The sequence below is a fragment of the Gymnogyps californianus genome, chromosome 4 (assembly GCF_018139145.2).
Source record: "Gymnogyps californianus isolate 813 chromosome 4, ASM1813914v2, whole genome shotgun sequence".
In the NCBI taxonomy this organism is placed as follows: domain Eukaryota; kingdom Metazoa; phylum Chordata; class Aves; order Accipitriformes; family Cathartidae; genus Gymnogyps; species Gymnogyps californianus.
Window position 1 is genome coordinate 6,199,451 of NC_059474.1, and position 26,908 is coordinate 6,226,358.

Below are 26,908 nucleotides of genomic sequence, written 5' to 3' on the forward strand. Positions count from 1 at the left end.
TACACGATTTTTTCTTTCTTTCTTTCTTTCTTTTTTCTTTTCTCCACTGCTATAAATCAGCAGCTTTGTTCCTGCACCGATCAACCTGCCGTGGAACCTCGCGTGCGGTGCCCTCCTTTCCAGTAAAGAGTCTAGACAGCAAATTCCCTGGTAGCGTATGCCATTTCAGATCGTTCTGCCTTTTTGCTTTTTTGTGAAGGCTTTTTAGAAACTGCATTACCTCACCCGTCGGCCTGGAGATTGAGCAGCCAGCGCCGCTGATAGGGCTGCGGCACCCCGCGCCGAGCCAATGGAGAACTTCAGCTTCAAACTCTTAATGAGCAAAAGAGCAGCGTCTTATTTAGGGCTCGATAGTTAATGTGGGGGGTTTTTTTAAGTGTTACTTCTGAAAGACAAGCCACTTAACAATTATGTGCCATATTGCTGACCAGTGAAGCTGAACAAATAGCTATTTACATTGACAGATCAGAGGAATGTGTAAGTGCATCGTGGTAACCTACATTTTCTGTGCCAAGAGATTTGCAGCTGACTGCCTGGGTGACTCACTCCTTGGATTAGGAGATGAGGTAATGCTTTTGAGATACAGGGTGATGTCATTCCTTTACCTGAGCTGCATGCCGATGCTGGTTGCTAGTACTTTCAAGGAAAGTCCCTTTGCTGCTTCTGATGTACTAGAGAATGAGCTGCATAACTCAGATAGGAGTTGTTATTATTAATGTCCTAAAGCCTCTGGCTAAACTGTGCTTTTAAAAGAGGTCAGCATAAGTGGCCACAAATGCCTTTTGTTACGTGTGTATGTGGGCACCTGCAAGTATGCACATTTGCATACCTGCCCCATTCTTCAGATAAAGCTGTTTTACTAAAAGACGACCTTTGTGGTAATCAGGTGCAGTCCCTTGTCAGCACCATGTCATGTAATCCCATTTATAGATAGATTCATCTTAAAAGAAGGTGATTTCCATCCCCCCCGCCGCCCTGCCCCGTTCTGTTTCTGTTGTGAAATACCACATTTGTCATGGTTAGTAACCAAAATGCCTAGCTTGCACTTACTCATGGTCAGGTTAACCCCACCTGCTCGTACTCTGGCATTGTCCTTCAGTGCAATAGCTCTTTCTGCTGCCTGTGCTCCCTTTCCTGATGTATTCACCGACAGCAGTTGTGTCTTTTCTCAGCCTTTCTTTCCCAATGTCACACAGGACGTGCTGCTCCCGTAGGCGCCCTCAAGGTTGGGAGCATGGGCAGATGATCAGCAAAGCTGACCAAAACGGTCTCATCTGTCCTCCGCAGCTTATGGGGACTGAGGTTTTAACAGATGAGCAGGCAGTGCCCCACTGTCGGGGAATTTTTGAAGGCATACAAGCCACGACCTGATTTGACCCATATCTTGGGAGTATACAAGTGCATGTTGCTGAGTGAGCTTCATGTGTGTTGGGAATTTGGGTGTGTGATTCCCAGAAATGGCCAATGTTTTGCCTGTTGTTTGCTAGTGGAAAATTTCCTACTCAGGCCCTGGAGCAAGACCTTCAGGACAAGAGAAATGCTTAAGGTGACGTGTGTCACACTGTCCCCAGAGCTCGCAGAGTTTCCCACCGAGAGTCTCCCTTGCTCGGCGGTGATTCCTGGGCAGTTTGCACTGCTGCCTTCTCTTTTCACAAACTGATGGCATGGTCTGCAGTCCTTGGAGCATGCCACGTTACAAAGCCATTGTGGTTGTGGCTTCCAGCAAGCGTATCTGAAAGTCTGAACTTGCAAGTGGCTGTCTAGCTGCCACTGGCACACATCTAGTTTGACCACACTATATGAATTTAGCTGACTGATGGCCAAGTTGATTGCTGGATTTGCCAGGCTTGGACCCTGTGTGCTGAAACAGTGGTACAGGAGCTGGTTTGGCTTTTGTGTATTTAGAAAACTGCTTATAAAAAGAACCTTTGCTGTTCATTCTTATTTATATATGGAATATGTCATATTGCTGGAGGTGAGCATGGGCCTCCAAACTACTTGCAGGTATCTGGACCACGTGCAGGAAGAAGCCTTACAGAGGGTTTATTAATGCAAAGTAACAGCTGCATAGGCTAAAAGTTGTCACCAAAATTATTATGCATTTCTGAAAGAATATATTACAAAAACATTTTATGATATTACTCTTCTGTGTTGAATGTTTTAAGAAGATACTCCAACATGGTTACAGCTGCAACTCTGCCACTGGCATCTTTTGTTTTTAAAAAGGTATTTTCCGAAATCTGCATGCCTTTGTTTCTCAAGATCACAAGGCTGCTCTTGAATGTGAATATTTATGCCAACCTTATTTGTTTGCTTTATTTTTCCACTGCTCAGATGATTTCTACAAATGACCCCTCCCTGCACAAATTTTTGCTCTTTTGTTGGTTTATTTCTGTAAGCATATGTATAGGGCCGTCTGTGTGTGTATTTTTTTCTCCCCAGTGGTAGGCCATAATGCAACATTTCTTGTGCATCACAGATCTCATGCAACATCTCTTCCAGGATGTTTGGCCTTTTTTGCCATAAGGTAAATATCTGGGAGGAAAAGAACATACCTCATTTTGCTTTGTAAAGAACTTCACAGCTACTCTCGGCGGTTTATTTTTATCATCTCTTCAATTACACATTGTGCTCCTGAGAGGAGTTTTTATTTTAATTGTCAGTCATCATGAGGCTTTTCAAAGCCAGAAAGCATCAGTGTTGGATCCTTTAGGGATCTTAAATACAGTCACCAGCATTGTCGGGTAACTCACCTAAATTTTCTCTTTGAATGAGGTGTGTCAAACAGTGTAAGAAGAGGTATTAGTCATGATATGCACACATTTATAAGATCTGTCTTTCCCTCCCTGTTCAGGTGAATCCCAACTTTGCTTGATGCTGTTTGCTCATCTGTGACCCAGTTAGAGCAATAAAAAGTCTCATGTTAGAGAGAATTTTAATTATGCAGAAGATGTGGTTTTAGATCCTCACAGTGGTTCCAGAAATAATAACCAGAAATGTTCTGGATCTTTTGTATGGCTTCGTAATACACATCTGTGCCTTGGAGTCTGAGCAGGAATATTTTGTTTGAAGTGACTAATATACATGTACCAGAAGTTGTCTTTAAATCCTAATGTGTAAAGTATCTGAATTTAATGTAATTATGTTGTAGGATACTGCCCAAATGGACAGAGGTTCTGGAAAAGCATTAAAATCTTCCTTGTTAATCCATATCCTCAAAAGCTAAGATTACGTGGATTACAGTTTCTCACTGTTCTTGATGGGCACAGCCACTGTGGCTCCACAGTATTAGTTATGGTCTATCATGCTGATAATGAGTTTCTTAATAAGTCCCTTAGTACTCATTGACAATGACTCATACTTCCGAACTAGGATCTCCTTGAAAATCTCAGTGTAATGGATGAAATGCCGTATCCTGGTGAAGATTTTTTTTTTTTTTAGGAGTTGTGTGTTTAAGAAAAAGCCAGGCAAGTTTTAAAGGAACAGCGTACGTAAACATAAGAAATTCTGAGGAGGAGAAGTTAGATTTAGCTGTCTGGAAAGGCAAAGGTGAAATGTGAGCTCTGATGTCAATGATAATTGCTCTCGCTGCTTTACAGGAGGATAGATATTCTAGAGTAGTCATTAATTGTAAAAGAGTTCACATACAGCCTCAGCTTTTCGTTTAAAACCGAATTCAGTCTTCTGACGTAGAGAGAATGATTGATTTTGTGTTTAGCAGTAAACTAGCTCTGGGAAAAAAACAGCAGTGAAGTAGAACTTTACCTACAATGCCACTGTCTTGAAACTGTCACAAATAATCTGCAAAACTTGCACTTTAACCAGTGACTGGCTCTTCAAGAATGCTTCTCCCCATATCATATTTTCTACAGTTTGGATGAATGCTAATCTGTCAACTGATTGAGCTTTAAAATGTTTTGCTTGAAGTAGAAGAAGTGTCACACACTGAACTGTTTTTTAACTAAGAATAGTGAAATATGGATTTGATTTTAATGCCTGGAAATTTTCTGTCTTCAGTATAACTTTGAAAAATAAGACTCTGGGATACAAAACCATAAAACAGGATACTGGAATATAATGCACTGTACTTGCTTATACAGCGTTTCTGTTTCCATTTTTGAACTGTGTGTTTTGATAAAATTGTGGTTAAATGGTAGCTAACCTTCAATTCAATTATGTCAGGTATTTGGAAATAAGATGATAATCCCTTCCTTGGATGGGGACCTTTTCCAGTGGGATCGGGATCGAGAGAGCATGGAAGCAGTTCCTTTCACAGTTGAATCTCTTCTCGAGTCATCCTACAAATTTGGCGAGGATGTTGTCTTAGTTGGGGGAAAGTCCTTGACGACCTATGGGCTGAGCTCATACTCAGGGAAGGTAAGAGCCTGAAAAGTTGCCTTGTGTATGTGTGTTTCGAGCACTGTCTTGCAGATAGGTTGCTCTTGAGATTTGAACTGCAGTACAGCTCAAGTATACAACTGCACGGCACGAAAGAGCAGAATCTGAGCTTCCTGGGCAGCAAATGCGGCGCGCTGGAGTAAGGCTAACAGCTGGTGCAGTTAACTGGTATGGCTGAGCCCCTCACTGCAGTCTCCTCCTGCCTGTCAGCTCCTGCTGTCTCCCCTGTGCTGGCTTTAACACTTGTCTCACCCTTTGCTAAGCTGATTCAACTTGCTAACCCAACAGGAAACTGTTCACTTTTTATTGGATTAGTTTTGTGCTGGCTTAGCTGTAGCCAGCTCAGCAAGGGGTCGGGGAGTGCCAGAGCCAGCACAAGAGAAGGGACCACGGGGGTTGTGACCAGAGGTAAGCAAGGGGAAAAAAGAGAGATGACCTCTTTCTACCGAGCTGGGAGAGGAGTTCAACTTTATCATACAGCTCTGCTTGAAGTAGACTTTGCTGTTCAGCTTACTGCATATCAAAGAAGGCTTTGGGTAACACACTTTTTTCAGAACTAATTTCAGATTTTTCACAACTGATGAGGGATAGCTGGTTGAAAACAAGAAAAACATTCAACATCTGCAAAAGTTTAAGACTTCTTGTTGTCAGCGAGTTTACTATCTCTTAGAAGAAGTTCTCCTTACATTTTAAAGTCATATGCAAAAGTTAAGTTGAAAACTACTTGCTCTCTTACTAGTTCAGAAGGTATTTTTCTTCTGAAATCCAATGGTTAAAAGTTTATATTTTGAAAAAACACAGAAGAAAAAAAAGGCTAGAAAAAGCACGGGAATTAATTGCATTATTCAGAGTATAGAATTGGCATCCCCCTCCCCCTCCTTAATGTCAGATGTCATTAAAATGTTTGTAGATACTTTGTGTAGTGAAGAACAGACATGTGCTAAATCAGAAACGTTGGTGCCTTTTAAAACAAGTTAAAAAAAGATTCAGTTTAAAAATTTTAAACTTCCAATGTTTGTTTTCCACAAAATCTGGTTTTTTTGCATTTTGACCATACATTTTAATGTAGAACACATCTGTCGCATGGTGTAGAGTGATCACTAGTGAAAAAGACCATAGACCCGAAACAAGAGTTCATGAAATCATTTTGATTTCCTCGTTGATAGCAGAGGGCACTGTGCACCAACAGACTGCTCCTCCCCCAGTGTTCAGGAAGTGGAAATTTCAGTTTCTGCTTTGATTCCTGGCTTATGCTCACAGTAGCAAAGGTGCCTCATACAAGAAATAGTGCCTGACTCTTCCTTGTTAAGAGTTTGGGCAGTCTGTTGTCTTTGGCAGTACGATGTCGATTCAGACTTCCTGAAAGTGTGTTCAGCTCCCTTTTCAAAATATAGTTGCCCATATAATCCAAATTCTGTTTGAGATTGGGACTGTTGCAAGGTCGGTGTGACTGTGAGAGTTAAATAAGGTCATCTTTCCCCTGTAATAGCTGACAAGGCAAAGGGGGAAGGCTCTGCACTGTTTCATATAAATCAATAGTACTTCATTTGAAACTAATAGAGTTATGCTGAGACAAATACGGCACAAAAGCAGAATTATGCTGTGGGTCTTATAGGAATGTTCTTTCCGTGTCCATAGAAGTAGTGGGAAAAGAGAGCGCTAAGATTTCTTTCTGTTAGAAGTAGAAATACGTACAAAATATAGTAAAAAAACTAGTCAAAATAGCCCAAACTGTAGACTTAGTAGAATCTTTCGAAAATTCGAGTTCTGAAAAGCCCATATCTCTTAAACCAGGCTTTTCAAGATCCCTCAAGTCGAGCATCTAAAATCATAGAGCTCCAAATCACCTGCGAGCCAAAAATGTGTTGTAAGGATTGTTAGCTTTGAATATTGCTGTTGATTACATTTGTTTGTCTTGAAGTTCTTCAGAACTTCGAAGCATGTGCGAGTCTCTTGCCTTGTCCCTTAGGTGAAGTACATCTGCTCAGCTATGGGCTGTCGCCGGTGGGATGATGATGAAACAGAACAGGAAGAGACGCTCCTATTACACCGAACCCAGAAAACAGTCCGTGCTGTTGGACCACGCAGTGGCAATGAAAAGTAAGTGTAAGAACTGTTCAGAAACAATCTGATAGAGAGAAGTTCTTAATACGTAATGTTTTAAGGATTTGACCTTCTTTTTGCTCTCATTAGACCAGGAATTGCGCAAAGTTGTTTAGATTGTTAACCAAAGGAATGCACCAGACTGTTGGCTAGGATCTAACCCCTTTGCTTTTCAGTGCTTTTGAAAAATGTCTTGAACTTCAGTTTTATAGATGATTAGACAGAAAAGATATGTGCACATATTTATTCCCTCTAAATCAAATGAAAATTACTTCCTTGTCCTTGCGTACCTCAAAAGAGTTTGTCACTGCTCTACTGCACAAGGCAAACGTCACTAATGTTTGTTTGAACCGTTGATTTTTGTACAAAAGGAGACAGTTTAAAAGTATTCTTATGACCTACTGATTCACTTCACCTATTCATGGTAACTGTCACTGGTTTTTTAATACTTGATGTCTTTAGCTTTCAATTTAAGTTGGTATTTTAAAATGTCTTCAGTCTTACTTTTTTAAAAGTCCCATTCTTAAATCTACTTTTTTTCATTCATAACGTAGGTGATCTGTTCTTTACAAGCTGTAGAAACTGGTTCAGTCTGTGACTTTCCTAATGCTGTCACGTTGAAGTTTTAATACATCAAGTTTTCTATAAAAATACAGACTGTATTCTACTAAAAAAACCCTCAAAACCCACTTCATAAAATACAGGTTTAAAAGGCTGGTTGACATACATAGATACAATAATTGCCCAACAACTTAGTGGAGAACTAGTCATTCCCTGTTCCCGTGCTCCCTCTTCTGTTTGCAGCAGGATTTGACAGGTTATGCATCTGTAGTGTATCAGAGATAACCTAATTAGAACTCCAATAGATTAGCAGATCAGATGTCTGAAAAGAGAAATCTTGGGTTCCGTGGTTCTTGGAGACTGATATTGGCAGGGAGAGGTATGTCATAAAAACATGCTTTTTTCCTTCATACATCTCTTTCAAAAACATAGTATGAGATCTTGTGTACCAGAATCTTCCTCTCTTTGTAGTCAGAAACAGAAGTGCTTTCCTGGTGACATGATATGGCTGCTATGGAGTTTACAGGATAGATCTGGGGTTTTAATCCAGAGAAAGAAAACCTTCTAATCAACTGAATACATAAAATATGCCAAACTCTTACCATAAGGGTGTAAATTCTTTAAGGAGACAGTTTGGGCTCCTGGTGGTTGCCAGGCTGGTCCTAAGAAACTTTGGGTACCCAAACATACTGTTCAAGAAATATTTTCCCCCTTCTTGCTGTTCAAGACACAAACTTGCCATCCATTCCCATCTGTATCTTCTCTACAGCGTTGGGCTATGTCATGGAAGAAAGAATTATTCTTTCTCTTTCTGAAAGTAATTTTCAGTTTCTGCCCTATTTTGTTGGTTTACAAAAATTAAAGAGCTTTTGGCTATGCAAGACAACACTGTGTTCCTTACACAGTTGTCTTTTTTTTTGGTGTCAACCTATGGGACATGAGCAGTCCTGGTTTCATGAAGTACCTGTCAGAGAGATCCTGTGTTAGGTTGAGTGTAGGATTAAAATAAAAAAAAGCATTGTCCCTCCCTCAGCTTGAAAAACCTTACATTTCAAATTAAATCCGCTTTATTAATGAAGAGAAATATGTCTTGTGTAGAATGCTGCTTCCTAAATGCTTTGTACTTGTTGCTTTCATCAGCTATGTAACGTTTTCCTACTAAACAGACCCAGCTGTACTACTTGATGATTTTAATTGCCCTTTCCATATACTAAACCTTTAATGCCATGGGCCCTACTTCACCAGCTATTCTCTCAACTCACCCATCATGTTGGACAAGATCTCTCAGCTTGTTTGGTTTGTATTCTGGATTAGCACTCCCCCTCCTGGTACAGTTGTGTTCATCTGACAATCTGAGAGTTTACTGAAAATGTGGGCCAAATGTAGGTAATGCAGTTTAAGAATCTTCTGGACGGAGGATTTGGGACTTCCTTGGAATATATAAGTTGTTTCTACAAAGTTTTTTCTCTTTTTCTTTAAGGTGGAATTTCAGTGTTGGTCACTTTGAGCTGCGCTATGTCCCAGATATTGAAACTAGAGCGGGATATATTGAGAGCAATTTTAAATCAAATATGAACAAAGAAGAAACAAAAATTATTTCGGATGTGGATGAACAGGAAGCTATGATGAAAGATACAGTGATAAAGGTCTCAGTAGCTGACTGGAAGGTGATGGCTTTTAACAAACGAGGAGGACATCTGGAGTGGGAATACCAGGTAGGGGAAAAGACAGAATATTAAATGTTACAGAAGTAGAAGTTTTGCAACACCACAGATGATGTCTTTCATCTTGGGTTTCAGGTGCTGTCTTTGTAAAGAAGCACACATTTGCTTGCAATTTTTTTTAACTGAAGTTCTGACTTTGAGCTGCTACGTCTGTTACAGAAATGAAAACAAGGAATTTAAGCACATTGTTTAGCATTATTCTTACATCTAGTTAATACAACATTAATTTCCCAGTTACCTCTCTCTCCTTCAGTTTTGCACTCCAATTGCTTCTGCATGGCTGGTTAAGGATGGCAAAGTAATTCCAATCAGTCTGTTTGATGACACAAGTTACACGGCAAACAATGAAGTATTGGAAGATGAAGAAGATCTTGTGGAAGCTGCCAGAGGGGCCACAGAATCCAGCGTCTATTTGGGTGAGACACCAACTGCAGCATTTTCTGTAGTAAACATTCTTTTCTCTGTTGAGGTTGTAGTAAAGCAGATCTTTCTGTACTGGTAGATTACAGTTAAAAGGACTTGTAACATGTCCAGTCTGATATTCTGCATAATGAAGACTGTTAAATTTAACTCACATTGCTTTATAAAGCCCAAAAATTAAGGCTTCACTAACATATATATCCGAGAAAGGCACCTTGACTTGATTTAAAGATTTCCAAAAGGTAGAGTTGCGTTCTCATCTCTTCCTAGCCTGCTCTGGTCATCTTTGCTGTTGTCATTCAAAGTCAGAGTTCTGTGTACCCATCTTAGAAATTCTGACAATTACAGAAGGTACAGTATACCTTTGGCTATGGCAGAATTAATATCTATGACTGTTTAGCCTAAACAGTGATAGTTAAGAGTGATTTTTTTTTTCTTTCCTATTTCAAAACCATAAATCTTCCATTTTGATTCTGAAATGTTCGCTGCTTTATAGTTTCAGTACGTTGGAGATGATTGAAAGTCCTGAAACTTCTAAAGATAGGTTTATAGCTAACAAGGCAGTCTTATTGCTCGGTAAGCAATAAGCAGTATCTCCCTCCAGCCCGCTAATTTATCACATTCATTTTTTCCTCTACACTGATTACAGTAACTTATCATGAAGAAATTTCAGTTAAGATTTTATGTGACTAAGTTTTCATCCAGCTGTCAGAATTCATTTGATGTGGTTTGTGACAATTTGAAATAGAGTGGCCCCAGGTCCTTGTTCCTCTCAGCTGTCTGTCTGTCTCTGGGAGGTAAACGTGCTTTGGTTTTCTAAGACTTTTTTTGCCTTAGCCTTTTTCTATAAGTCTTTACACCTTGTAGGTTTCCTGTTAGTGGTTACACAGATAAAGAATAACACTAGGAAGAAGCCAGATTGTTCCAGCCTTCCTGGTAATGGCTGTTGAGGAGTAATCTGTACGAGCATTAACAAGGGCAGGAAGTTTGAAAGAAGTCTTACCTATGCAAAGCCCAAGCTGCTTTATAGCTCTTGAAAATTGCTGGTATTTTTCTGTAGCACCAGCTCTCCAACAGTGAAAATGAGATGTCTTGGTCTCTTGCTTTTCTAGAACAGAGGTAACATATTACTTGAATTCATCCAGCCTAGCAATCAGAGTCAGTATCTCAGATTCTCAGAACATAAAGAAATATTTTCAAAAATGTTTTTAACCACGTATTTTAACTGGGCGGTTTTATTCTGGGGGTGAAGAGACCTAAATCTTAAGGCTAATATGCTCTGTGGTTTATTACTTAGGTATGTACAGGGGCCAGTTGTATCTTCAGTCATCAGTCAGAATTTCTGAGAAATTCCCAACCAACCCAAAGGCCCTGGAATCCAGGAACGATAATGCAATTATTCCTCTTCCCAAAATCAAATGGAAACCTTTAATCCGTAAGTAACACCTCAGAGTTTCATTTAGTGTCTTAGCTCTGAAAAGACAGGGCATCTTTCTGATTTCTAGTATGTTTCAAACTAGTCTAATGTTTCCAGCTGTAAACCAGTTCAGGAACTAACTCTGTGCTTTATTAATTGTTTAATTTTTTCTAATTAAATGTTTAATGTCTGCTTTCTTTTACTATGGATTTGACAGGGTCTTTTTTAATAACGAAATGTTGGGTCTTCTAAATCAAATTTTTCAACAAAAAGAGGAAGAAATTTTTTGCAGTGATGTGAATATGAGTGAATTGACTTGTCCAAAACTAGTATTTTGGCAAGGGGGAGAGGTGTTAAGTAGCTGTTACCTTAAAATACCCTTCTTAATGTTTCCTTGCATTAATTTTGGTTCTCATGGTCTGGTCCAGGAGACATTTTCTAAGATTATGCAATTGGAGTTCTCATTAAATTAATACAAGAACGGAATTTTTATAACAATTCAGCTCAGAAAATTGTGTCTTTTCTATGCTTAGATTCTCCTTCCAGGACTCCAGTGTTGGTGGGGTCTGATGAGTTTGATAAGTGTCTCAGCAATGACAAGTATTCTCATGAAGAGTACAGTAATGGAGCACTTTCCGTTCTGCAGTATCCTTATGGTAGGTGGAAGTTCCAAATTTTGAAGTGTTTCAAATAGCCAGGTTTACCCATTTATTATCTGTGAAATTCAATAAATGGCCATTTGTTTGATCTTAAATATGTGTATTTTTTTAACATTTAATGAACTAGGAAATTACTGCCTAAACTAGGATTTCCAGATTGTGGTGTATGTACAATTAGTGCCACACAAAGCACTTCAGAGTGCCAGAAATTACTGGCAGAGGTATTGTGTGTACTGCCATTGCCACTGATAGTTGGTCCAAGTGGAAAAAGCTTGTGAATTATTTTTTTTCAGAATTTGCTAATGGTGCTAGAGACTCAGCCTGGCAGTATAAAGTCTTCCATATGGAAGATACTCTGGTTTAAAGCTATCAGCGGTCAGGCCTTCTGCAGTGGTAAACTTTGATGGGAGACCTAGTTGCCGTGGAGTCCAAAACCTTGATTAACCGAATTTGCTTATGTGCCATTTAAAATCATGGGGCATGCAAACAAAAATATCCTGTGTCTGTTGAGGAAACCTATTAATGAGAAGACAAAATTGTTTTGTAGTTACCTACAAGTAAATCTATGCCCTTTTTATGTCTTTTATACACAGATAATGGTTATTACTTACCCTACTACAAGAGAGAGAGAAATAAACGTAGCACCCAGATCACTGTTAGATTTTTTGATGATACGAGTTACAAGAACATTCGCAAAAAAGATCCCGTTCTGCTGCTTCACTGGTGGAAAGAAATTGTTGGCACCATTATATTTTGCATTGTGGCCACAACTTTTATCGTACGCAAACTTTTCCATCCCCATCCTTACAGCAGAGTGAGTATTTTTTTCTGAATCCTAAATACAGAAGGTATTATTGTAGCCTTTTCTTTCGGTTTTGAGTCCGAAATGAGTAGTATTAATAAGTTAATAACTACTGAGATAACAAAATCAAAAGCCTAAATTTATTGTTTATCTGTGAAGGCTGTCAGCTGCCATGTACAATTTGCTTAACTGCTTCAGCAAGCAGATTAGACTGCTTCAACCGTATCTGATGTCTTTGGAGATATTTATGCTGAAATTATTTAATGCCATATCTAGAGGTACAAACTGGTCTCAAGTACTTAAGGAGTTGAACTTTGTTTGTTTGTTTGTTTTGTTCTTGTTTTGGTAACCCTTGTTAGCTGCGGAAGGAATCTGAAACACAGTGTCAGACTGACAGTAAATACGAGCCCGCTTGTGGAGATGTTAAAGACAGCAGCTGGAGTGACGTCAAGAACTCTGGATACGTGTCAAGGTGAGCTCAGTTCAACACAACATGTACAGGGTCTTTAGTCAATGTGACAACTAATACTATCTGGAGGAAAGAATAGGTGTTCACTTGTTCTGACCTACCATAGTCCTAGTCCTCCGACTTTGCAGGATAACTGGCAACTGACACAAAGAACCCTGTCACCCCATTACTGATGGGAGATTGCAGTTATGATTAGTCTAAGCAATCCTGGAGAGTCTACAGGATACCTGTGATCAGGAATGTTGCTCTCATATTTCCTGCTGATATGTGAAATACAAGATTGATTCTTCAAGGTCTTAATCAGCGCTTACTCCCTCTGTTTCTGTGTTTATGGATGAAAGCAGAGAAAGGCGATTGCAGACGGAAACAGATGATTTTTTTTATATACTCTGCAGAAAAAGCAGACTGTACTTGGAACAAACCTTTGTTGCTGTTATGAAGGAGTTGGTTAAGACAGAAGGGTGTGTAGGGGCATGTCGTGATACTCTGGAGAAAATGTGACCATTTCCTGTACATTTGTAACTCACTGAAAGTAAGAACTAGAGTATTTAAAATGAGGAAGAATAAGAAAGGTAGTGAGATTTAAGAACAGTGATGTTTCAGAAGGGATGCTTAGAAGGACTAGTTGCAGAAATAGTTATTTGAGGTGGGGTTAAAGGCAAATCATGATTTAGAAAATACTTAGCTGTCACCACCTAGTTTGGGTATAGAAACTTAGGCTACATACTCATGGTCTGTGATCCAGTAAGCATGCAACCTGATATTCTGAAAAACTTCAGTTTGTCATGTGCATGCATAATGGATCTTGCTGGGTTGTTACAGACACTGAATAAATGCATAATCAGCAACTGTCCATTTCATAAATAGGTAACCATCTGATTTGCCTCAGTGGGTGCGCAGGGAAAAAAGATAAGAAATACTTCAAGTCATTCAGCAAGTTTTGCCTGTACAGAAATATTTCACTCTTAGTCATAAATGACTTTATTTTTCTATCTATACTAATGCATTTTTCTCCTCTATCCTCCCTCCACTCTTCTGTCCCTTCCTCACACCCTTCTCCTCCTAGATACCTGACAGATTTTGAACCAATTCAGTGTCTGGGTCGTGGAGGTTTTGGAGTAGTTTTCGAAGCCAGAAATAAAGTGGACGACTGCAACTATGCTATCAAAAGGATCCGTTTACCTAACAGGTAATGAATGAGTTTGTTGAGATATAGAAGGAGTAATGAATGAATGGTGGGATCCCGTCCTACACTGAACCATCTGTTCCTGAACTGATTTCCCAGATACTACATTAGGATGAATGACATACTTTTTAATGGGGGGGCTGACTTAGTTTTGGCATCGAGAATTTGGCATATGTAATCATGGCAGAAGGGTGACCTGCTTGGCTAAAATACTCGTGTAGCAGGACCCTTGTGAGGATGCTGCGGCTACATGGGAACTCCTTTGATTTCCTTGATGAATAGAGGCTTTGATAACAGGACCAGTTATTTGTAGTGCTGTTAATTTGCTTCTCTCCTTCCTCTCCTTACCTTTCCTACTCCACCTTCTCTTTCTTTTCTCTCTCCCTCACCAGCTTTTCTGACTCCATTTGTCCATTTGTTTCATTTTCTGGTCCCACAACCCCTACCTTTTCTTTCAGTCATAGGTGGTCAAGCCATGCTGCTGAATTACCCTACACAGAGCTTGCAGCAGTTCCTTTTAGTGGGAGATGGGAGACACTGCTTCTGGAAATCTCAAGTTAGAACAGCAACAGGCAGGCCAGTAGAGGGAGGGGGTAAAGCTATGAAATCTAGAATTATTATTTTTTTGAATGTGTTAAATAAGCGTGACTATTTAAGATTAAAGGTTTTGTTCAGAAATTTAAGGTAGCCTAAATTCTTCTTTTCCGAGCATATTCAAACCCATTAAATAAAACCATCTGACTTCATTTGATCCAGTTACAGTCTTACGAAGAGAGATTATTTACTTCAATAAGATAGCAGGCTACCTGCTTTTTCTGTCCATAGAATGGAGATAGTCTTTATGCAGTCTCCTTATGTTATGCCAATTAAAAAAGAAATACTAAGGTATTATTGTCTGTCTTCTTTTGTGTCAGTGTCTTCTACATCCCTGTAGAATATTGCTGTTTAGTGGTCTTTTTTCTATCCTTGTAAACAGTTGAGAGCAAGATGAACCTTTTCTTCTCAGTTTTGCTGCCTGTAATTATTTGAAAAGGGATGACTAAATACTTAGCCGTTATGAGCACATACTGCTCCTCCACACTTCTAACCTAAAGGAGTTATTCTGGGGAGTTTAAGACATACCTGTCTTTTGGTGAGGAGAGCAGTACTACTGGCCTGGTTTATACTGAGCTAGCTTTGATTAAATTCCTTTGCAGAAATTTCTGTACTATGCTGTTGCTTTATGTGACCATGTCTCTGTTGTTCTCCTCACCCCAAATCGTAGGGAGCTGGCTCGTGAAAAGGTGATGCGGGAAGTCAAGGCGTTAGCTAAACTTGAGCATCCGGGTATTGTTCGGTATTTCAACGCATGGCTGGAAGCTCCACCTGAGAGATGGCAGGAGAAGATGGATGAACAGTGGTTAAAAGATGAAAGGTAACTCGTAATTTTTTTAATAATTGAATTTGAGATTGTACATCAGCAGAACTGGAGAACTGGTAGATGATCCAGGAAGATGGAGGGACTATGTAGGAAAGAGATAGTTATTAACCTAGCCTGTCAACTTTTCAATTGAACAAGGTACAAATACATCACATTTGTGCATAGCATCTCTCAATTTTGGGGTCCTCTGTTGTGTTAAGGTCCTCCTTTCAGCTTAGGAAACATCTTGTAGTTCTTAATTTAACTTCTGTAGTTGAATCTTTGGGTGGTTGGAAGGTTGGAGCATTGGTACTGTGATTCAATTTTAAACTTTGGCATCTCTGTCCTCTTTGTTCCTTTCCACTGCTTTCCTCCTCTTTGTTGTCTCGGTTTAGATGGATCTGATTCAGTACTCCAATGCTTCAATGAATTTATTTCAGCAGAAATATGTGAGGGATAATCAGAGTGACAATTTATAAAGCTTGGTAGAAGTAAGTTAAAAATGGAAAATTAGATAAAAGAGTTAGAGGATGTGAAGAGAAAGGAAAAAGTGGGTGTATGCTAGCATTTAAAGAATGAGGCCTAATACAAGACTATTTAGTGGTCTCATAATAACATCTTAACATGCCTAACAATTTTTAGAATATAGCAACCTTTATATTTCAGGCATCAAATTAACATTTCACAGCTGTAATTCTTCCAAGGCACTTTAAATAGTCATTGCAATGCATGTTCTAAAGGACTGAATTTTTTCAAGCTGAAGATGAGCCTGATTGCACATTGGGAATCCAGGCAGTAGAGCTTGCTAAATTTTCCTTTATCAACACTCTTGTCTCAATGAGAAAACATTATCCTCGCTAAGAAAAATGGATGCTAAATCCTGGTTATTAGTGATTCCCACGCTTGGGTAGTCATTTACCGCTGTGGTATGACACACTTCTCAGAGCAGTTGTTAAAACCTGGGCTTCTGAAAATGCATTTCTAGTGGCATGAAGTTCTTGTAGTATTGATCTCTTGATTTTGGTCTTCTAGCACTGATTGGCCACTCAGTTCTCCCAGTCCGATGGACGTCCCATCATTTAAGATCAGAACAGAGCCATTTTCTACAAAGGAGCACATTGAAGTTATTGCCACTTCATCGGAGAGGGTAAGGTCTGTGGGAATACCCTGCGGTCAGTCCGATTCATTTGGAAGCCACTTTTCTCCTCTGGAATTTTCTGCCACGGACAACAGGGACTTACACCAGTCAGAAGATCCACTATTAAACCTTCAGGACAGCGTCCTTACAGGCTGTGATGTAGAAGACAGTACTATCAACAATAACGAGCTGGGTCACTCCTTGGAAATTTGTTCTTCAGCTGTTCCTGTTGTACACCTGAGGGAAGGGACCTCCTCTTCTATTGTGTTTGAGGATTCTGGTTGTGGAAATGCTTCTAGTAAGGAAGATAAAGTTGATGTTTCACATGATGGGAGTCTTTCTGAGGATAAGGCAAAAAGTACAAAGGAATCTGATAACAAGAAGTCTGCTTCAGGAAGTCCCCTCTCTGTTTCTCCACCAAGGCCAACAAGTTTAAGCCTGGACCTTTCTAAAAATACTGCGGAAAAAGTCAAGCCCACCTCTCCAAAGGTGTATCTTTACATCCAGATGCAGCTCTGCCGGAAAGAGAACCTTAAAGACTGGATGAGCAGAAGGTGCATGATAGAGGAGAGGGAAAGGACAGAGTGTCTGCAGATATTTCTGCAGATAGCTGAAGCGGTTGACTTTCTGCATAGCAAAGGATTAATGCACAGGGATCTCAAGGTTTGTATTCATAGGTTACTGTAGGAAATGTGTTGGGTTTTTCTTTTTATTTATTTATTGGCATGATCATCACTGAATGCCTGAACTTTCCAAATTCTGGTTGTAACTGGTGATCTCACTGGCTGTGTCCTATAGACAAACATTTTCTGGTTTAGGACTGTGAGATTATCTTTGGAGCTATCATAACTTGAATTATCTGTGCCCAAAGTATCATACAAAAGTCTCTGGTGCTGTAAAATTCCTGAAACACATGGACTAACTCAAATGGTATCACGGGGTAGCTGTCGCTCCGCTGCGTTACAAACTTGAGCATCAGCAATTCCAAATTTGGCTGCTCCTAATACAGCAGTGCCAGGCTGTTTAGCTCAGTGTCAAGTTCTGCTTTAAACTGACAGATCATGAGTGTGTGGATACAGGTAAAATTTTTTTGTATGTGGGAGTAATACGGCACTGGAGACAAATCCTGCTAAAATAGTTGACTCTTATCAGTGACTTCAGCATGGGGGGTTACAAAAGCTGAGTTAACGTCTGTACAACAATCTGGAGGTATGGTGCTCCAGGAAATAAACATTAATCATTCATTATTGCAATTAAAGTGTTTCTTACAGCAAGACTTCTTGTACCTGGCACAGATCAGTTGCATTTGTTTTATGGCATTTTTAATTCAGGTTCTTTATACAGGGTTGTTCATTGCTGAGCTGTGTGGCAAAGAAAGCTATTTTGGATCCTGTTCTACCGTTTCAAGTGAAGCAGATAATTGGCAGTGTTAAGTTTACGGTTAGACTCGATGATCTTAACCTAAATGATTCTGTGATTCTAATTCTGGTATTTTCCTTCTTGTTTCTGTAGCAATACTGCCTAAGAGCAGCGGTGTTAGTCCTAGTTAGAGAAAGTAAAAATTAAGTGTTACTGCTCTAGGATTGAAATGTAAACTGTCCTGGAGTTGAATTCTGAGTCAATGCCGACTATCACAATGCAGCTTTCTGAAGGATTCATAATCTTTTTCATGTCTGATAACATCCAGACGATTAAGACTGGGAAAGGTGTTTTTTACCTCTGGCGTTTAATGTAACTGAAGTCAGGAGTAACTTTTTGTACCTTTTCTTTCATTTTGCTTCTGATCCTATGTTAGTGCCTGATCTTGCTGGAACGTTTAGCACTGGAAGTGTCAGTATGTGTTACCAAATACCAGAATTTAAGAGCCCAGCTGAAGTTAGTCGTACTATTATAAGCTCTGAGAAATGGATTGCTTTTGCCAAATGGTGGAGAGGCAGTTCCTGTTCCTCTTTGCTTATTTGAGGAGGCATTTAATACCTACCTCAATGGAGTAAATACTGAAATGATTATAACCGTTGTTGTAGCTTCTCAGATGGTAATCATTTGGTATCAGTAGAAACAAAAGATAAAAATGCCATCTCAGATGTGGTAGTAAAAGGGGATTCAAATTCAGTAACACTGAAAGGATATGTCAAAGTTAGAAAGACTCACAAACCCATCCAAGTATTTTCTTTCCCCATCAGCATTAAGCGATTACCTTGAACCAGGTACCTGAAGAATCTTTAGTGCTTGAGAAACTGACCAGAAAAATGATTAAATCCCTATACTACCATGTTGCTAGACATGTTAATTAATAACCTTTCTTAACAATACTGTCAGTTGTAACTCTCTGCAGTCTTTACTGAGATCACTGTTCAGTAAAGCTTATGTAGATCTTCCCTTAAAGCTGTATTTGTCTTAATCAGCAGTTGTGTAGCATTTTGTTAGAACATCTTAAAAGTTCAATATTGGCAGCAATTTGAACAAGAGATTTTACTTTGTTTACTTGGTATAAACAACTTGGAAAGGCTCTCCCTGAACGAACAACTTTCTGCTTTAGAAAACTTCCCATGCATGTATAGATGTTATTCTTGGATCCTAGAAGTTTATTTGTCTGTGTTAATTTGGTCAAACCAACAGCCAGTATGTTTAATTTTTTTCTGTAGTTTTCAGAAGCTCCTAGGAACATATCTCACCTAATTTTGTAATTTGTCCAAGAGATTGGTCATGCAACCCTCAGTTTGTGCCAGCACGAACAAGAAAATAACCTGCAAAGCTGGTTTGTCTTTGCTAGAGGCAGAGCTAGCTGGTAGCAGAGGCCAGTTCTTGCTTCCATTGGCACCAGCAAAAATGTACTGACCTATGTGAAAATAAATTTGTATGCATGCATATTAAAAGATTCAAGAAGATCTTTTCAATATTTAAATTAACAGTGCACACTGAGATGCATTAATTAGGCTCCTACTAATCAGAGATACCGTAATGATAAGATGGCAGAAATTTAAGTAGGCAAATGAATAGGTCACAGTTCAAATTCTTTTGAAGAAAATGAAGTACAGAAACAGAAGTCTGTCTGTCAAGTGAATTTACTGTTACTCTAAGGATAAGCCATTGGTCATGCTTGACAGCTCAAAAAAAATTATGAGTTTCATAGAACTGCAAGAACAGTGTTAGATACATTTTGCAGCATTAATTGAATTAAACAGTAGTCTTCCAGGTGTGTGAGTAGCTTATATCTGTGAAAAAAATGGGAATTCTTATTCTGACTGAAGAATCTGGAGAGAAATTTCTTTGTGCAAGTGGCAAGATAACTAGAGGGTGGTTGTATTCTTCTGATTTAAATCAAAATTATGTGCATCTGCCTTAGACTTCCTCTTTCCGAATGTGGTCTTGATGGCGTATTTTTGCTGGCAGTTTGTGATAGCAGAGTCTATTCTCCTTAATTTGTAGAAACTGTACACCAGCCCATTCAGAGACAGTCTGTTTTCAGCCAGAGAAGTACAAGAAATAAAACTTTCTGTTAAGAAGAGTTCTGCTCCATGAAGCAAGACAGATCTTGTTGACTTCTTGTGTGTTTGTTGGAGGAGGAGGGGAATGGAGATCAAGGCGATGGGATACAAATCCCTAATGGAGACGTTTGTGCCTTGAGCATTAAAATTCTGATACAAAGATTTTTGACAACGTGGGTGTGCAGTCAGAGGGTGGGTGCCATATAACTGCTTCAGAGAGAGCCTGGAGACGCTGTGGGTTTACAGCGTAGTAGCTTTTGTGCACTGAATGAGCTGTGACTCCAAAGGGCATGACATTCATTACAGGAAAATATAGCGGGAGATAAGGCCTGGCTCAGAAGGCAGTTTGAGGCAGGATGTGGGCGCTGTGGAACTAACAAGTTATATCTATTTCTGTAGTGCTTATCTCAGGGCTGTCCGTTGCTTAAAAAAACCAAGAAGCCTTTTTTCTGTCTTGTTTCTCTCTTGCACAGAGTGGGTTTGTCTTTAACTGAGGAAGTCGGATGGACTTTGAAATAGGTCAACTTTGTGGTCCTTTAATCTTGTGGAAAAATATTGCCCTATATCTGTCTGCCTCCTCCTGTTCCAGGGTTTATGTCAACAAAGCATGGACCATGTTCTCCCAGCCTTGAAGGTCCCAGGAGCTCTGAGAGGAGCTTGCCCAGCACCACCTGCTTCTTTACCACACCTCGGCCCTTTCCCTGGACATAAGTCTGCTGCTTCTTCCCCCTTACAGGATCAGTCTGTTCTTCCCCCAAAACTGTTTGTCTGTCTGTATTTGTAACTGGAGTGGTCATGTTTCAAAGAAATAATCATTCATTTGGTGTGTGCTATTCTATCAGACAGAATGCAAATCTCTTGGAAAAACTATCTGAGATAGGTACCATTAACAAGGGGGCATCTCAGTTCCAGTCTCTTTTATCAGTAGGTTAAGCCAAGGATGGCGGTACGTGGCAAACAAGCTAAAGGAGAGTTAAGCCAGATCATCAGTGTTGCTGCTTTTGTGAATTGCAAAGTTCTTAAGCTTCTATCAAAAATAAACTTTTAATTCTGTTACGCAAACAGCTGTTCCCGCAGTTAAGCTGCACAGTACCAACTGAAAAGCAGACCTTGTTCCCAGACTTTCAATGTATCTATAATGTAACATTAAGATGATGTGCTACGTGCTGGTTAATAATATGGTGAATGAGTTTAGCACTCAGAAATTAAAATAAAAAAGACTAGGAGTCATAACTCCAGCATCTGGTGTGAATTTGCCATGTGCTGGAGAGTTGGATAACTTATCTGTGCTGTTCCCAACAGCTGTTGACTTTGTGTATGTTACTCAGCAGACCTATGTAGTGCTAGTAAACCTCTACTGGATGACAAGAAATGATCAGCCTGAGTTTCAGGAAGGGAGACTGTTTAATGCAGGAGTAATTCCTTTTTCCTGAGTAGCTGAGATTCTTAGCTGGTTCTGCTAACCTGATGTTTAATGAGCATTTTTAGCCTTGACATGGCTTGGCTTATCTGAATTAGAACAAAGTGTTGTATCTACTGAAACACAGAGACTTGTTTATTACTTACATATTTTTTTTCTTTTCACCTGTTTGTTTTCTTAGCCTTCCAATATATTTTTCACAATGGATGACATAGTAAAGGTTGGGGATTTTGGACTGGTAACTGCTATGGACCAAGATGAGGAGGAGGAATCGGTACTTACCCCAATGCCAGCTTATGCCAGGCACACAGGACAAGTAGGGACCAAACTCTACATGAGCCCAGAACAGGTTTGTGCTCTCTGCTCTAAAGCTGTATGTGACAGTGCCTGGAAGACACCTGAATTCCTGGAAGCTCAAAGATCAGGCACTCTTTCTAGTTAACTGTTGCAATCAAGTTACTTAAGTTCTTTCTCATCAAAGTAGAGTTTTGAGCTAAATTGAATTCCAAAGTTAATATTTTAATATATAGATTTATTATAGCAAAAAAGTGGCTAGTGACTCGTACTTAGATGCATTCATTTATCATGCTTTTAATGTAGTAGAAAGATAACTGTGTAATATTCAAGTTAACTGAGCAAGGACAGACTATTGTGCATGAGGTTTAAGTAAGTTGAAACATTTTGCTTTGCAGTTATGTCTGCAAAGAGGAGCTGATGATCAGGACCTTGCTCACCCATGCTCCTTTGATGAAGTTTGCCGATGTGCCTGTCCTGTAGTTTTCAGCTCTGTGCAGGGCTAATCACTTCCTGCTAACCACTTGACTTGAAAGGGCGTTGTTTACGTTGTTCCTAATTACATACAGTGAGTAGCTTGATTGACCTAACCCTAATTTTCAATTTTCAGATCTGTGGGAACACCTATTCGCACAAAGTGGATATCTTTTCTTTGGGACTGATTCTCTTTGAGCTGCTTTATCCTTTCAGCACACAGATGGAGAGGGTCAGGGTATGTATGGTATTGGATTATCCTCAGTTTGAACATTTATTTAAAATAGCTATTCGCTTGGTGAAACACTTGCAAGAGGTTCTTTTCAGTTTTGAAAAAGCCTTGCAATTAGGACCACAACTTCTTTATCAGCCTTGTACAGACCCCCTGAATCATTGAGAATAAATTGCAGTCTTCCCAATGTGTGCAGTTGAATTGAGGCCTTAATTTCTTTACAAAGCTCCTCTGTTGTCAAGCCAAGTAAGAGAAACTGTTGAACTAGGATATCCAAGAACTCAAGCAACAAATATAGCTTGTGACTTTAAGCCTACCAGCTTGTTTTTCATTCAAGAATTGGAACCATGCTGTGCATTTTTATCATTTCTTCCTTCGTTTGCGTCTGCAGTGCTTTTTCACCCAAAGCACTTAGTGAAAAATTGCTGTTCCTTTTCCTATAGTAAGTCTTAGCTGTAAGTCTCACTCAGCTTCAAGCACGATCTTCCCAGTAATTGATGACCTTCATTGCATCAAATGTGAATTTGGGAGGTTTGATGGTGCATTACAACTCTTCCTTGCTGTTAAAATGCATGTGAGATCCATCTTGCTCAGGAACAAGTTCATAGAGAACAGAGGCTACAGCCAGAAAGGTTTTTCCTCTTGTATATGGTGACCAGTGACCTATGCGGGAAAGAAAGAGTCATTATAACTTGTATTTATCATTTATATGTGCTTGGGGGGTTTAAATTGTCATGTGAAGATGGATTGTTTTTAGCAGAGACGTCAGAAGCAACTTGAAGCACACCGTGAATGCAGCCTGACCAAATGCTTCACCTATGCTGGTGTTGCATTCTCTTGCTTAAAATGCTCTGGCTTTTTATGGCGCAAAAGAGCGTAGTCTAGAGGAGGAATGACAGTGCTTAATTTCAACCCCTTGCACTGAAACCAATTTCAGTTTCCCTAAATAAAATCAGTTTTACTGAGACACCCGATAAAGAGCTATCCTGGATTCTCAAGATCTCCTGCAGCAGTGACTACAAGCTTTGCCTTTCCAGTTTCTGTCCCGAGTATAGAAGCAAAGCAAGTAATTGGAGTGAATCCAAAATTGCATCTAACTCTGATGCTTTACTTCCTAAGAGGGTAAAAAGAGTGCCCTAACTTCCCGTGATTTTCACTGTCATTCCATTCTTTTTGATAAAATAAAAAAGAACCCCCCACCCTTTTATTGTTGAGTTCTGGAGTTTAGCTACTTTAGTAGTGGTTTCTGAGTTGTTATGCTGAAGTTTTCATTGGCATCAGCCAAGCATTAGCACTACTTGCTGAAGCAAAACATGCTCTTCCTGACCAGGTAGCCCAGCAAATTCTAGAAATCTGTGACAAAGGGCTGGAAAAATCCCCAGAGGAGGAGCGTGAGACCTGCCTCTCTCGGGCTGTTAGCAGTTGGTCTATGGCAGTGCAGTTTATTTCCAGATTAGAAGTTTGAAAACAGATCACTAAATGCAGACTGAATTGATAGAGAAGGAGAACAATTTTTTTTTTAAGCATTTTACTGTCATAAAAGTCAGTTCTCTTGAACGGGAGTTTCACTATTGCCCATCACTGTTAACTGGTCAGTTTATACTTTCAGTGGAGTGAATTGAATTTTGTTTTAACTTTAGAATTCTTATATTTTGTGCTCAAACTTTTGCAAAAGGAGTTCCTTCCTAAAACAAATGTAAGTGCTAACTATTACGCTAAAACCATGCTGAAGTGGGTCATGGGTTGCTGGCAATTACAGAACTTAAATTCATAAGGTAGCCCGCTGCAAATAATTGTGTGGCTGAAGGTGGGAAAATTGCTGTCACTAGATGGAGCCAATGGGCTTGTTACGGAAGAAACACTGCAGGAGACCAGCTACCTTGTAAGGACACAGAAATATGCAACATGAACTGCTTTCGAAACTGCTGATAAATCTGCTCGTTAGTCCATTAACGTTAAATAAAGACTAGTGCTTACGTTGTTAAGACAGAGCCAGTCATTTCATATGTCTTAATACTGGTGTAAGATGATCTTGGGGATTATAGGTGGTGCACTGATTTGTTGACTTTGTTGAGCCAAAGTGAGAAAGTACAAGTTCGTGTATCTGGCTGATTTAAAACTGCAGAGATTGGAATTCTTGTAACATGATTCCTGTTGCAGGCTGTGTACCTAGGGAAGCAGCCACTTGCCCATTTAAGTATGTTGTCATTTTTAACCACTAAAGCAAGACTTTAAACTAGGGGTTTTTTTTCCATCAGGCTGATTTGTTTGCATGGTCTTCATATTTTTTGAAGAATAATAGAGTAATACTACTGAAGAATGGTATTTTGGAAAAGTTACATGTTTTTCTTAATATTTTTGCAGACCTTAAGTGATGTTAGAAATTTGAAGTTTCCACCATTGTTCACTCAGAAATATGCACAAGAGGTAAGTATATCTGATTCTATTAACTGTAGCTTTTTCTTTAATAATTGTAGCTTTTTTTCTTTGCTTTCCAATTGCTTTGCAGGTAAAAATGGAGGGGGAAAAAAAAACCTTTCGTGTTATTAAGATGCATTTCTCTATCCGTGTACTTTTCTACGTTTCAAAGCTATAACATTGCAATAATGTGGATGATGATATGATACTTTTGTTACACAGTTTACCTCCAGTAACTACACAATATTATCTGGCTTCCCTTTGTCACTTGCTGTCATTCATTTCATATACATCCTGACATGATTTCTTGCAACAAATCCATATTCACAAAGAGAAAGTGCAGAGTTGTAGACAGGTAAAGGGGAGGCCGTCGGTAGCACCATGGCTGTCTGGGATCTCACTCCAGGAACTGGATCTCTCCAGTGGGAAACTGTATGAGCAAATTGTGCTGTGTTCTTATTAGTCAGATCTTTAAAGTGATATGGTTGCAGATAAAGAGGAGGTGATGTATAAAACCTCTCCAGTAAAAAGCTGAGATGCTTTCAGGTGCTCATGGTAGCTTCAGACCAGCAGCTAAATGAGACTAGCCTTTCTTGCTTTACAGCTGCAGGCTGCCCAGGGGAATGTGATGTGCTGTGCTCAGCTGGAGCAGGACGCTAATTCTGATTAAGTTTGAGACAAATATTCAGACTACCTGTATATTTAAAGGAAAACCTCTAATTCGCCGTGAAAAATTACTGCGTGGCTTAAAACATGGTGGCTTAAACATGCAGCTGAAAATTACTCATAAATTATATTTCATATGTTTTAAAATTTTTTTGATTGCAAATAATGTAAAGGTTTTATAACTCTCTTGAATCCTGGGTCAGATTTGATTTGCCAAATGGATTGTAGTCCTTGACAGTAAAGACAGTTTAACAGATGCACAGGGATACATTTTCAAATATTTAATGTACTTCTAGTTACTGTGCCAAAGCACTAATACCCGAATTACTTAGAAAGCAACTGGGGACATTTTCCACTTGTTCATACAGCCACAACTGAACTCAGAACATTACATAAGAAAGAATTTATGAGTTGGTTCATCTAACACACGTCATGTTTTCTTTTAGTACACCATGGTGAAGGACATGCTCTCTCCAAGTCCCACTGAAAGACCAGAGGCTGCAGCGATCATCGAAAATCCTGTATTTGAAGACTTTGAACTCCCACCAAAACCAGTGCTTAGACAGAGGTCACGGACAATGAGTTTATCAGGAAATAAGCATTCCAGACAACCAAGCAAATAACTATCCTCAGGATCACTTCTTCCACTCGGCAGGTTTTACAGGGATTGTTCAGCAGAAGGATCCTATGATGCAGAATGTGTATCTTGGAAACAGTTTACTTAAACTTTTTTTGCCATGTTTAATGTATAAGACGTGTTGGACAGATTTTCGTTTACTTTGACAGCCAACGAAAGCCAGTAACCACACTTTTCACATTCCATTTTTCTTACCTTAAGTCTCCTAGGCGGACGGGTCCAGCTACTGTGCTTACCAACGTTGTGCTCCATTATTGTTTTTTTGGGTTTGTTGGGTTTTTTTGAAGCTTGTAAATGTCAGCTTGCTGGGTAAGTGAGAGATCTGTAACATGTAAATAGAATTAAAATACTGTATTTTTATAGAGCAAATTACAGTCTCTAAGCCTAGTGAGTATCTATCCGGATCACTTGGTCTTTGGTGAAATGAAGATGACTTTGAAATGAACTATGACTCCATTTTTGTCCCTGGTGGGTAAACTGGGAATCTGCACTATTTTTAAAGCAAAAAAAGTACCACAGTTGTACATACTGTCACTCTCCATAGCCAGTCATTAGAGGAAATCGTTTCATACTTCTGCACTATAGTAGATCTTAGGGAATGCATTTTATACAGATAAACCTGTAGAGAAGGAAAAGGAGCTTTTTGCCATTAAAGGGGGTTTTATAGGCAGTGGTTCAAAGAGCCATAGTAAAAATTATGTACGAAAATGTTGTGATTCTGAAAATTTAAACCTAATGAAGTCATACGTGTCGTATGTAATCTTGTAGATTTGTACTTTTTAAAAAATCAACTGGTAGGCATTTGTGTAATCTGCTAATTTAACTGCCTAATGCTATGCTTTTATTTCTCATTGTAAATATGTTAATTTTTATTTATAAAATACGGAATCAATCCATTTGGGTTGGTGGTGTACAGAATGCACTTGCTATAATTGTTGAGTGCATTAATTATTGTGACTTCTTTCAAGTCTAAATGATTTAATAAACTTTTTTTATTTATTAA

At 39.3% G+C, this 26,908-nt stretch overlaps 1 protein-coding gene across 1 annotated transcript in view; it reads left to right on the forward strand.

Moving 5' to 3' along the window:
• Positions 1–26,858, forward strand: part of EIF2AK3 (eukaryotic translation initiation factor 2 alpha kinase 3) — a 44,546-nt gene extending 17,688 nt beyond the window's left edge. Inside the window, exons 3-17 of the mRNA XM_050895535.1 lie at positions 4,183–4,377; positions 6,368–6,498; positions 8,543–8,777; positions 9,040–9,202; positions 10,504–10,641; positions 11,157–11,279; positions 11,876–12,096; positions 12,444–12,556; positions 13,620–13,742; positions 15,004–15,153; positions 16,171–16,939; positions 21,366–21,533; positions 22,089–22,190; positions 24,549–24,611; positions 25,715–26,858. Of these exons, the coding sequence (XP_050751492.1) occupies positions 4,198–4,377; positions 6,368–6,498; positions 8,543–8,777; positions 9,040–9,202; positions 10,504–10,641; positions 11,157–11,279; positions 11,876–12,096; positions 12,444–12,556; positions 13,620–13,742; positions 15,004–15,153; positions 16,171–16,939; positions 21,366–21,533; positions 22,089–22,190; positions 24,549–24,611; positions 25,715–25,891 (2,856 nt within the window). The 5' untranslated portion in view covers positions 4,183–4,197 and the 3' untranslated portion in view covers positions 25,892–26,858. The remainder of the gene's footprint in view (positions 1–4,182; positions 4,378–6,367; positions 6,499–8,542; positions 8,778–9,039; positions 9,203–10,503; positions 10,642–11,156; positions 11,280–11,875; positions 12,097–12,443; positions 12,557–13,619; positions 13,743–15,003; positions 15,154–16,170; positions 16,940–21,365; positions 21,534–22,088; positions 22,191–24,548; positions 24,612–25,714) is intronic.
• Positions 26,859–26,908: the final 50 nt, after the last annotated feature.